The 13,712-nt window shown below is 37.4% G+C and overlaps 1 protein-coding gene and 1 long non-coding RNA gene across 7 annotated transcripts in view; one reads left to right on the top strand and one right to left on the bottom strand.

Annotated features, from left to right (window-relative positions):
- LOC125771948 (longitudinals lacking protein, isoforms A/B/D/L) overlaps positions 1 to 13,712 on the bottom strand; it is a 52,814-nt gene that overhangs the window by 20,030 nt on the left and 19,072 nt on the right. For all 6 annotated transcript variants that reach the window (XM_049443164.1, XM_049443158.1, XM_049443159.1 and 3 more), the window contains exons 4-5: positions 12,261 to 13,202; positions 11,937 to 12,036 (exon numbers count right to left, since the gene is read on the bottom strand). In XM_049443164.1, coding sequence (XP_049299121.1) covers positions 11,937 to 12,036; positions 12,261 to 13,202 — 1,042 coding nt within the window. The remainder of the gene's footprint in view (positions 1 to 11,936; positions 12,037 to 12,260; positions 13,203 to 13,712) is intronic.
- On the top strand, positions 115 to 1,688 carry LOC125772029 (uncharacterized). Its single transcript, XR_007419435.1, has 3 exons — positions 115 to 868; positions 934 to 1,378; positions 1,459 to 1,688. It is a non-coding gene; the product is annotated as an uncharacterized LOC125772029 (long non-coding RNA).

Genomic DNA, 13,712 nt, shown 5'->3' with positions numbered 1-13,712 from the left:
CGGTATTTGATTTATAAATTTATATCCATGCTATAATAATACATGATCCCTTTGATTTTGTGCACCAAAATGTAAGGGCTGCTTGAAATCCTAGTTAAAGAATTTAATTTAAGAAAAAAAAGTCTCTTATATTCTTCCCGTTAAACAACGTTACTGAAATCATTAAAAATAAAAGCAGAATAGTTTACTTTTATTAATCATTTTAATATGTTTGTCTGGCTCTCTTCACACTGTACGTGCTTCATATTTTATATTTATGTGCACATTTATTGACTTTTAATGATGATTTATTGCAATTATCAGACCGCTATTACACCATTGCGCAAATGATAATTCCATGTAACTGTGTACGATTGTGCTAGCTCAGGTCAATCTATTATTATACCCAATCTGCAAAAGACAGCCGAACGGGCTAACATTACCAATTTATACTATCCAGTGCAAGAGTTCACGCGAGTTTAACGCAGTTTTACTGCCTTATAATCAGAAATTCTATCGGAAATGTCTTTTAAAATATTTATCCTAATTTTAAAAGCACTTTTTACTAACATTCAGGCGATATTTCAACAATTTATAAATTTAGCCCTCCACCGTGACCATTGCTGTTGTTGATGTTGGTGCTTTTGGCAGAATATTGTTGTTGTTTGGCTGTCACACCGAAAAATACGCGTAAACAAAACCAGAAGTGTTAAAAATCACTGAAATGTATTTCAGTGTTTTTTCAAGCGGTTTTCGATTAATTGTGTTTTCCGCAAAGAACACATCATGCAAAAGTCTTTCACGAAGCGAATTCGATACAACTCTCATCTGTATCGCAATTGTGATAATCTAGAATGTGATGACGCAATTGCAAGTGGAAGTGCTCATGGTATGGAAAATGTTTTAACATTTGTTTTCAATATTCTTTTAAACAGAAGTGTGTTCGAATTGCAGGTACACAAGACGAACAAATCGTTGATAATAATGTATCTTTCGATGAAGAACTAGGCGATAATCATTTATCGCAGGATGCTTCAGGAAATGAAATAGCAGAAACAACGGAAAGCGATGAAAATGGAACCGACGATAATCATAATGATGACGACGATGTAGTCGATTGTCTCGTTGAAAGTTCAGACGAAGAGCAGGAATCGGAACAATGCAACGAAGTATTTTCGGTGAGAGATGCTTCACGTCGTTGGGCCATATCAAAAAACCAAACCTACGAATCAATCGAGGAAGTTATGGACATAATACGGAAAGTAAGTAACTGCAAGTTGCCGAAAGATGCCAGAACCCTGCTGAAGACCGACTGCAACCCTTTAACGGAAATAGTAACGGTACAGGGAGGACAATATTGGTATCATGGTGTTCAAAAATGTTTACTAAACGAATTAAGGTAATTGACTTTGCTTGGATTTTTTAAGCTCTATCTGTATTTGTACATATATTTGTACTATATTTTACTTTCTCAAACAGGTGTTGCCAATTATAACGCTCGACACGGCTGTTTGTAGTGTACAACTGTTGGAAAAAGTATACGCAGAAGAGTTGCGTTTCCGGATCGAATTGCTCCAAGTCGTGCCACCTGTTTGCCTAAAATATGCATTAAATACGAAAACATTATCGTTGCAGTAGTGCGGTATTACAAAACAACTTCGCACCTTTTGCTGACATCTGCTGAACAGCAACAGAAGTGCTTTGGGTGGATTGTGAAGTTATATTTGGTGCAATCTGTTGAAATAATTGTTGGTGCAAAACTACGTTTGTAACACGAGGTTGTGAATCTGAAAATATACAAAAACTCGTAATATGAAGTATATGTTATGTTCTAACGTATAAGTATATGTTCTAACCGAGCAAAAAAAAAAAGTATATGTTTATACAAATCACACAGCAACCAGTGCAATATATTAACACGATCAAAGCCGAAATATTGAAATGTTGTTGTGGGACTCCACTTAATGTTAACATGCATAACTTCATCCTTAATGCGTAGATGAACGTTATAATATTGCGAAACAAGTATTATTATATGATGACAAAAACAAAATGCCCCGTAGCATGGACTACGTGGTAAAATAAGTCTTGATACGGCCAGGCCGTTCTAACCGAGCAAAAGAAAAAAAGGCTCACCATTATTTTGGGGAACCAATATATAATTCCCATCGATAATCTTTACTGTAACCTTCGATCGATCGAGCGCTAAAAATATGGATGAAAATGGATTCAATCGGTGTTTACATTACTGTTAAAACCATTCACGTATTCGTACATACTTTTCCATTTTGGGCTATACAGATGAACGATTCTTATAACGTAAATACAGATATGAACTCGTAGGACCGCGTAGCTCTACAGGCTGAAGAGCGAATTTTGTGATGCTGAGCGACCGAGTTCAACACCGTTGTCGAAGGGCGAACACCATAGGAAGAAACATTAAGAAAAAAGATTAGTCCACAACTCAACAACAACAAAACAACATATACGTACTGCCGCGCCGAGAAGAGAAACAGATATACCAGAACGAATGAGCAAAGGAAAAGGAACAGAGTAGAGAGCGCACACACACAGGGAAATACAACGGCTCTTTTTTTCCTCTTTTTTTTAATATATAAATTAAGGTGACCAGGTCGCTGTCAAAAACCAGCCTAAACCATCGTTATTCGGGCGCCTTTCGGTAGCCCGTCGGGCGCCCCTCGGGCTACCGAAGGGCGCCCTTTCATGTGACGTTTGCAGGTTGGGTAGTTAAAAAATAAAGAAAAAGCTCAAAACAAGAGCATGAAGCTTTTTTTCTAACACATTCATATTTGAATGAAATAATCAACGGAGAAACTTATTGCTAAGTCTGGTAGACACTGAAGGTAATTAGTAAGTACCCAGAGGAAGAATGGACCGGATGATGCAGTAGAGCTAACAAAGGACCAGCAGATGGTTATAGAAATAATAAAACTCTGGTAACTCGTGCTACAGTAGGAGCAACCATTAAATAAGCATACAATTATGTTGCTTTAGAGATTTAATTTCGCAGGCAAAGTTACACGGTGGGACCAGTTTGCGGTACATTACTATGAGCCGGATGATCTACTCTGTACTATATGTGAGATTTCCAAACGAACCATATGCACACTTTTAACAACCTAACCTATTTTCCGCTTCTCAATATTGATCCTAAAGCATGTCCATGCATCAGAGGTGGAAAATCAATATGTATCAACGCTAGGTTGAACATACCTAATTATCATCGGTACCGGTGTTTCTTGAAAACCTTGCGCCAAATTATGTTGTGCTTAATATTTTATTGTTTGTGTTGGGAGCCACCACCAACCCCGTGTGTATGTGTGTGCTCATTGATTTTCCATACCGAATCGTGGTTTAATTTGATAATAAGGCAACCACAACAAAGATCCTATTTATACGGCAACAGTACCCATACAACCCGCGAGCGATTGACCATTAACGAGCAGTTCGCGCTTTACAAAGCGATAAAAAAACAAAACAAAACCAAACCCCAGCTTAGCCTTTGTTCACCTTCATTTTCCTTATGCGCCAGAGCTTGTTTCCGTATTTTAATGAGCACAATGGTTGTCCTACTATCGCTTTTCGCTTCCAGCAATGCGTTTTTTTACTCTTTTTTTTTCTTTTTAAATCCAACCAACACGAACCAACACACCAGCATTAATGTCAGCGTGGTTTGAACAGAAATAATGCTTGCTAGTAATCATTGCGCTCCAAAAAGGGATGAAGTGACATGGAAGTGAACATGAGCATTCATTTACCCCGCGGAAAGGAAGCGGAACTACGTCGAATAACATTTCAATCAGACTTTCAATAAGACACACACGAGCATCGCATAGAGGGTAGGGAACGGTTCGCAGCAGTAGAAAACCATGAAAAAACGAGAGAAACCATGCGAATGGAAATGAATAAAATAAAATCAAATTAAACACTTCGATGGAGGCGCCTGGTGGCGGGTAACAAAACAAAAAATAAAATTCCTCGCCCTTTTGCTTTTTTTTCATACTCAAAATAGAGGGAGAAGCTGACATTAATGTCGCTTATTCGTTAGCAGTCGCGCATGACGTCGGTGGATAATACCCACAAGGATGGAACTGGAACAAGGATTGTAAGTGGGCTGGCACTGAAATGAACGACACCCGAAAATAATAATCCTTTCGATTTTCCTCGTGTGCCCGAAATTGACCCGAGAATGGGCACGCATTACGTATTGTCACACATCTGGCGAAGAGTTGGTGATGTACCGAACAGCAAACTGGCATACAGGAACATGATTATAATTTGGCAAAATGGATTAAATATTAAAAAGAAATAAAATCAACATAAAATAAAAAATGGTGATGCGAAATCAGAAATGAATGGCGTGCGCAGGTACATACCTATGCAATCGTTTACGCAATCTGATTTCATTGACAATTGGTTATGTGTGTTTTTTTTTCCTTGAAACACTCAACGTTGGTTTTTGTTGAAATAAACTTCTGTCAGAAGTCGAAACTGTGCGGTATCATTTATTGTCACTTTGCATAAATATTTATTTGTTGAAAAAAAAATGCCTGTAGCTCAGAAAAGATTTGTTCCATTATTAAGTCATTCAATTATATTGATAAACAAACACGAAATCAACTTTTTTTTTTGTTAATTATTTTTTGTTCAATATATTTTTCACACCATTTTACACATTCAATTTAGGGTTTCAATATGGCTTCCCTTTACAAAAAAAAACACATACACACACGTAGAAACAGAAACATGTCAGTATTGTTCATTGCGTGTGTCCGTGTCACCTTAACATAAACATAATTTAAATATATTCCGGTGCCAATTTAATAAAAACGCGTCCATGCTTGTTCACGATAGGACACCCTACCACCACCATCATCATCACACACGCACAATTACGTGTCCCCGTGATTTTAATTACATTCGCTGGAATAAATTATTATCTTTTTTCCCCCTTTCCATTCACACTCAATGCCGGTAAGAAAATCTGAGCTCCCTATTTTAATAATTGTATTGTACATACAGTTTCCCCCATTGTTTCCTGATTTCCTTTTATGGAGGTTCCATTTTAATTGCATTTTCCGTAAATTCGTTTCATTCTTTACAGTCATTTGTTTTGTACATAACAATTTATAATATTAAAACTTTTAAAAATAATGTTCCCATGATGTATTCTTTAATATGTAATTAAAGAACAAATCATTAAAGAAGCCCATTAGTATTAACTACATTATTGAAAAAGAGAACAAATCAATGACAAACTATAAATCCTTTTCGACAATCCATAACTCCCGGATATCCAATAATTTGTAACCTGTATTCAAAACGAAGAACAAAAAAGCAGACAAAAATTAGCTCACCATATGCATCAGGAAAATCAATTCGATTAACTGCTTTAAGAGAAAAACAATTTGTCCAAAAAAAAAGAAGGTTACATTATCTAGGGTTTTTTCTCTCTTCCAATCTCTTCCTGTGGTCTGAATATTTTATCACTTCACATCAAGGACACAGCGAAACAATGCACCTAAAGCGGTTTGATTTCTACGCACCAGGATAATAGCATCATTCAAAAGCACCCATCATCTATTGTCCGGGGAATACACTGCAGGGTCACTCATATACCGAACTGTATCGTCACGAAGCATTAATTTGACGTGTGTCCAATAAAGGCGAGGAAACCCAAGTACAACAACAGAACCGCGGTTTGCTCATTTTGTGGCTTTTCAAAACTGTTCAGGCACGACGTTACTCACCATAAGCCCATCATTATCAACACGGGTAGCATTTTGGTGAAGCGAGTCAAAATTACCTTTCATGATGTACACGCACTTTCCAATTTCGACTTAATGACAGCTGCACATGAAAGTGCTCGTCCCATGAGTGATCAGAGATACTTTAGTACCAGCTTTAAAGGTCCTGATACCTGAAGAAATTAAACATGGATTCGAACAAGACATGGACTCGGAAAAGACTCGGAATTTCGAATGTGTAATACACCTAGCATCATTTTGGAAGCAAATCATCTTCTTATTAAACTTATTTTTTTAAGTTATTTTTTTAAATAAGTTATTATTTAAAAAATAAATTAATTTCCGGGAAAGTAATACAAAAAAAAACAAACATAAACCATAAAAACCCACAAACAGGACATCACGCAGACGCATATTATCAATATGCAGGAAAAGGAAATGTGAACGGAAATTGGGAAAAACACGATCTCCTCTTACATTATCGTATATCAAACGTCCGACAACATCCTGCTCACACTTACCAAAACACACACACACACATTGTGTACTTATCGGCGTACACATTTGTGCGTATGAATCCCAATTGTCCCTTACCCTTTCTGCCCTCTACTACATAAAAAGAAGAGATACACGTTGATCCATAATAAATTAGTATCGAAATTGTCCATCGGTGGACGATTGCTTCCACACTCCTTCCTTTTCCTGCTTCTACAACTGCAAATGAGCTACTTCCGGTCGAAATGGCCGAAAAACAATACGAGCGACGACAGTCCCCAAAAAAAGGGTCACACTTTCCATACCACAAACCGGGGATAACGATACACCCAAGGAAGGTGTGTCGGGAAAACCGGATCGTATGATACAGGAATGAAAGCGAGTAAAAAAATAATGTCCAATGTTGTGGTGATTGTAAAATTTGCATCGGCAAAACAAAAGCGAATACCTACACCATGGTGGAGGTAAAAAACTTCCGGTTGTACTGCGGCGAGCGACGAGAAGCGATTCAATGTATGAGAGTATAATGCCAGAAATTTTAATTTCTTTATTATTACACTTAACATTGTAATATTAAAAAAATGAAATATAATGAATATATTTTTTTGTTTTACAAAGTTTTCAGATAAAATTTTAATTATCAAAAGAATTTTTCATCGCGGTAACGAGCTATTTCAACTCCAGTTCCAGCAATGAATTGTTACCAGTTTTTTATAATTCTAGAAGATCTGCCCCAAGCTTTTGAGCTGTTGTTAAGTTAAAGCATTCGATCGGACTTATTTTGTGAAGTAATTTCAGGACAATTTTTATTACATTTTCGTTTATCTGAAACGAATTTATAAACCAAAAACAAACATATATAAAAAGTTCATTAACAAAATATACATGTAATTACAACATTTACAAAATATAGGAAACATGGATGAACCTTCTAGAAATTGGCTTTGTTTTAACAATGGAAGTGGATTTTTTTATTAGGAAAATAAATCTAATCTAAAACACAGAAGCTTTTTTTCCTGCCTGTTTCTATGGCAAAGCAGCAATGGATAAACCGCCTAAGGTCAAAACGGTGTTATTGTAATAGTCTTTTGCCGAAACAAAAAATTTGAAAAGTTAAAACAGTTAAACAGACAGTTAAAAATGAATTGCAAAACCCTGTAATAAAATAGCTGTTGAAGAATAATTTAAAATATTTTTTCACACAGAGCAATTTTTCATTAAATTTTTATCCCAATGAATTAACTGTTAATTAACATTTTTAATGAATATTAAAAATGTATAATAACAACTGTTCCAAAAATACGGGGAAAATCAGCCCATTTAAACTAATCTTTCTTTTTCAGTTACAATATTCTCATCAACATTGCGTATAATACATGGATTACCTGTGTTCTCTCTTTTTTGTCTATATTTTCCATTCAACACAAATCGATCAGATTAAGAACACATATTCAAAACAAAACAACGATTATGGCAAGCACTCAACTTGAAGTGTTTTCCTCTGTTATTTCTCATCCTCGTTTATGTTCATTTTATTCATGACGCTCTTCATGATACAGTATAAAGCTTGTCACATATGTTTTCTTTTTTGTTTTCATTTCAACTAGTACGATGATAACGGCATGATAACGGTTCATTTTTTTGCTATCCTTTAAATAAGTTAATAGCCGTTCGATAACAGAAGCAGACAAATATTTGCGCTAAAAATAAAATAAAATCATTCTTTTTTTTCACGCACGGTATCATAGTTTCCCTGTTGTTTTCCAACATTTTCAAACAGCTAACAACCACAACCAACCAACAATCAACAATCAAAGCAATTGATCGTAATTACAGATCAAAACGACTGTGATGAAGGATGATCGATTGAAACAAAAACACGAAGCAAGTTTGTTCAATTGGTCACATTAACTGTTAGTAGAAATAATCGTTCGGCCGACACATGTTTTGCGCTTTATTTGTTTAGGCGATTTAATTCCATCTAGTCGCTAATTGAACGTTTTTAATTGCATTTTTTTTGCTGCTTTGTTTGTACTTTCTTTTCAGCACAGTATTAGGATTAACATCGATGTTTGTAGAAACCAGCTGTGCGGTAAATGAATCCATATTGCTATTGAAAAGAGTCGTCAATAAATCGTGTTTTGCTTCCGAATTAGTTCCACAATGTGGGAAGAATTATATTTCTATCTCGACACATTTTAATTCAACTTGTAACGAATACAGGATTTTTTGTTTCCAATTTTGTAACTTGAATTGGAAAACCCTGTATCTGGTTAACATAATTACAATTTTGCATATTAAAAAAATATTTTAGAAAATTTGAGTTTTAAAGTAGATGAACATACTATTTAGTTTTTTTATTTGTTTTATAGCCTTCTTCTGTATAATCACTTCAGTAACACAGTGACTAAAGTTACACCGAACTTTTCAAAACTACATCTTGATATTAATTCAATAAAATACCCCCAATTTACATTTGTTTTACAACTTTCATTCGGAAGCAAAATTAAAATCACACCATCAGTTATTCAACGAATTTCACCAACACTCATCGCTATCATTTTTGGCAACATACACTACAAAACTCCAACTGTGCCTAGTGCCCATCATTTACATTATCCAATGGTATTTTTGCCTTCCAACCACATTCAATACTCTGCGCTCGATGCTTTAACGCATCCGATTCCACACAACCCATTCCCGCGTCGCAACGTTACGGCTCTGCATTTTCCGGCATCGATCGATACCGAATGTGATTGCAGTGTAAAGCGACCTTCGGTGGAGTGCTATTTTATTGAAATCCGATGACAGCCAACGGGCTGCGAACTCCGTACATGGGGAGGCGTGAAAATGTGCTACTACTGCTGCTGCAGTTGCCATCCATCCGCAAGGTAGCAATAAGTAGATGAGATACTTGGAGAGTGGAAGATTATTACAGCCGCCTCGAGTTGACGTAATTTAACCCACCCCGCGTTACTGCTTTCACCGGCTGCATGCCGTCGGGTAGAGGGTTTCAACGTGTTTCACGCCAATACGCCAATCCTGCGGCCAATCAGCCTCACACGATGACAGTGAAACGGGTGCGAATGCAAAAGGGACACACATCGGATGGACAACAATTTAGTATTCGTTTGTGTGTGCGTGTGGGTGTGAGTCAGAAAACAGGAGATAGTAAAGGGCTTCTGCCCCTTTTCTGGGATAGTCCGCTCTTCCATCAACAATCATTAAGGGGAAACACACTATTTGCAACAAAACGTAAAAACGAGCATCCTATCTGCTTTTTTTTAACGCATTGGATGCGGCAGGACAATGGCGGGAAAATTCAATCCCAACCATATCACCGAATCTGACGGCTCCGCTGCAGAGGTAGGTGGTTTAATGGTGCTGATGACTATTCGAAACGAATTTTAATCAGTTTGCATTCCACGCATACTATGCAAACAATTCCGTGAGCGAATACAATTCGAGTCGTGAGACACCATCAAGGTGGGGAAATACTGGAGAAAGAGAAAAGCCGGGGGTTGGAAAATGCAATATAAGCCAATACTTATTCTCGTTTTTTTTTCATTTACAAAAATAAATACACACAGAGAGAGAAAGACATTTGCATATCATTTACCATGAGAATGGGGAAAAGAAACTTTTATAATGAAAATTGTTTATCGAAAGTGGTGGAACAGATGTTGTGGTATTTGTTTATGCTGTTTTTGTGTTAAAATTCGTTTGATATTTTTATTTCTTTTTTGATTTAGTGATGTTTTTATTATTTATGTTTCTATGTTTCAATGTTATTATTGAATCATGAAAGCACTACAGTTTGAAAATAATCTACATTTGTAAATTGGAAAAAAGGAAATGTTTAAACATAAAACAAATTCATAGCGACATAAGCTCGCGTTGTAAGAAAAAACGAAAAAGTTTCCTTGCGCTACCAAATTGCACCCGTGAAGCTAATTAAACCGAATTCAATTGCATACACTCATTAAAATTGCATCAAAAAAGCACACAACTCGCGCCAAAAGAAATGAAGTAACCAATTGGGACGGATCAATATCATAGATTCATCATATGGAATTCCATGTATTCATGTATTTTGGTAACTATTTTATTGTATCTTTTGCCGAAAGTTGTGACAGGACACAATATTATTGTTTAGTTATTTTCATTTTATCACGAAATATGAAACGATATTTTGCTGGTAAATTTTATTGTATAAAAAAATCTTAAAGTTCACAATATAAAAATAGGAAAAATGCTATTTTATTTTATACTGGCACATCTCATTACATACGCATCGGAGGACGGTTAAATGAGTTCCCGGTATACAGATACCATTTTTTAAATGGTAATATGATTGGCGTACCTCCCTTACAGCAAACGTGTTGTTTGTTTTGTTTGCTGCTTGTATTGTAAAAAAAAATCATCACAAATGAGCAAACACTCGTATACCCCTACACAATATGGCTGTCACACACATGGGACACACGGGATCTGGTGCAAGGAACACCATTCCGCTCTGGACGTTTTATTATATTTTTATAATCCATCAATATATTTACTGCCCAACATTAATTGCATTCTTGTGACGCACAATTCAATTTATTCAACGCTAACAAGGGTACACCGGACAGCGGATTATTACGGTCGTTGCACACGTTAGAGATACACGTACCCCCAAATGGGCAAAAAGGAACTCACATCTACTGATGATTGGTATTGAAAAAATAATTATAATTAAATGGAAAACATTTTATTTAGGAACAATAATTCTAGGATCCACATGCATAACTTATTACACTCGGAAAATGTTTACCATAAAAGAAAAGATTTCAATTTTACTAAAACTTAAGACATAATAATCGTGTTTTTTACGAATCAAAAACAAATATGAAAAGTAATGTGGTGTAAGTGTAAAAACACCCATTGCAAATGAGGAAAAAACCATTTATCGATTATCATGAACATTTAAATTAGACGCAGTGCCGAAAAAAGGACAAACAATGATGCTTTCGGTTAGATCTTTAAATCAAATCGTGGCATATCCATAAATGGTTTACACATTCATAAAATTTAAAGTGAAATTTCCTTCAATAAAATCATCCGAAACATCTTTCCGAAAGATGAAAAGTAAATCAACAAACTTCAAACAACGCGATTCTATAAAACTAATCGTAGTTTTTTTTTACAATACCGTAATAATAGCCGTAACAATTAAATATAAAAAAAATTATCCCCGTTCTGAGCAAACGCCACGAAGTAATTTAAAAACCTAAGTACAGAGTGAAAACGAAAATGAATGAAGGATGAAAATATGAACACAGCTTGTTAGTATCATATGAAAACATGATTAATGCTATCATAATTGTAATTGTGGATATGAAACGAGTGAAACGCACAAGTACGTAGACCGCATACAGTCGCACACGTTTACAAACATACATCCAAACACACCGTCCCTAATGTAGCCAAATCAATGAATGAACGAAAAGCAGCACCAAGAGAGAGAGGCTGAATATATAGAGACCGGAAAACGAAACGGGCGAGGATAGAAAGGTTTCAGACAGACAGAGATGGACGCGTACCGAGAAAAGTCGGCGACTTTGGCTAGCGTGGCCACTGTCGGCGGCTGTGTCTCGGCACAGGTGGGCAACACAAAGGATACAACACATTGTGTTGCGGTGGGTCCACACTTACCGGTATGCTGTGATTGCGATTGCGTTATATTTACGGCGGCCGGTGTCGTCGAAATGTCCATCGGTATGGTTTGCGTGACCCCACTCAGGTCTTCCGTTTTCTACAAAGCAATAAAAGGAAAAAGGGGATATGTTAATGATTTGCCTTTTTTTTCGTGTAACAGAACGTCGATGTAACACTAGAGCGTATTTCTGATTCCATTACACACGTTCCAATTGGAATTCTTTGTTTGGGAAAGAAAGCGAATAAGTCGCGTACATTCGCTTGACCAATGTAATCAGAATACTAAGTGGCATTACATCGAGCAATCCTTGCGGTACATACGATAATGCTCGGCATGTGATGGCCCGTCTCATCGACGCTCTCCTGTGATGATTCGTGCTGCTGCTGATCAACGTCCGAGCTGGGGCTTTCCTTAATGATGCGGATATTGTTACCGGCAGCGGCAGCTGCTGCTGCAGCAGCAACAGCGGCAGCACCGAGCGCTAATGCACCGTGCCCCGTCGTCGCCGTACCGTACGATATGTTGTCCACCTGCTGCTGGATGTGTAGATGCGGCACGAGATTTAGTGTGCTCGGGTCCGCACTCGTGCCGTGCTGTTCGTCCGTCTGCTGTTGCTGCTGCTGCTGAGCAGCGGCCGCGGCTGCAGCTGCGGCAGCAACGGCAGCCGCCTGATGTTGCGCTACGACCACAGCCGCCTGCTGCTGTTGGTGCTGCAACCGATCGGTCGATATGGAACCGGAACCGGTTGACGTCTTTCGTAACCGTTTCCTTCGTGCCGCGGGTGACATGTTGGTCGTGGGGGAAGGTGATCGTCTCAGCTGCTGGGTTTGTTGATGTAGCTGCTGTTGCTGCTGTTGCTGCTGGTGTTGGTACTGCTGCTGTTGCGTTTGCTGCTGATGATGTTGTGCCTGCTGCTGCTGCTGCTGTTGTTGCTGCTGTTGCTGTTGTTGCGCTTGCTGCTGAGATTCGGCACTGCCCCATATCGCATCACCGGCCGCACCGGGTATAACGTTCGCCGCCTGTATCAGATCGGACGGGTCGAGCTTGCTTAGGTCCGCCTTACAGACGGCGGACGCATCCGGCATCTCTGCCAGGCCCTTGATTTTGAGCATTTCGGCCGTCTTGAGCACCTGGGGAAGCTGTTCGGTCGACACGTTCACCTCACCGTAGTACATGAAGTCGACCATCGTCTTAAGGTCGTTGTACTGCACGTCCTTCAATATCACGATTGGGTGTTGGCAGGGATTGGCGGTGAATAGTGACTAAAATCAGATAAAAATAAAAATGCATAAAAGTTATTGCAGAGATTGAAACAATACGCAAGGGTGATATACTAGAACGATCAAAATTAGAAAAGTGTCACTTTGACGGTGAATTAAACAATAAAGAATGAAGCGAATATTTAAATTTCCTCGCTAGCAAGTAGTCCTCCTTATAGTTTAATGTTTTAAAATATTTGAAACCTTTTTGAAAATGAAGTACCAAAGGTGCAACTCTAACTGATTTGAATCTTCTAACCCTTATTTTGACTTCGAAGTGACAAAAACGTAAGTTATTTCCGATTCCAAGAGAATTTTTTTTCTTTTTCACTGGAAATTCAGTTTTTTATAGATGCGTTAGTATCACATCTAAGAATTCCCCTATTAATTTCAATATAAAAATGAATTTAATGTTCATTATAAATAATGAATAAATTGTTTCAATATAAAATATCAATCAAAATAATTGGATTGGCCGTTCTAGTGTTAACAAACAAGTGAGCCAACATACGA

The sequence above is a fragment of the Anopheles funestus genome, chromosome 3RL (genome assembly GCF_943734845.2).
Source record: "Anopheles funestus chromosome 3RL, idAnoFuneDA-416_04, whole genome shotgun sequence".
NCBI lineage: Eukaryota > Metazoa > Arthropoda > Insecta > Diptera > Culicidae > Anopheles > Anopheles funestus.
The sequence above is the reverse complement of the archived record's forward strand: the minus strand, read 5'-3'. Positions and strand labels throughout refer to the sequence as shown.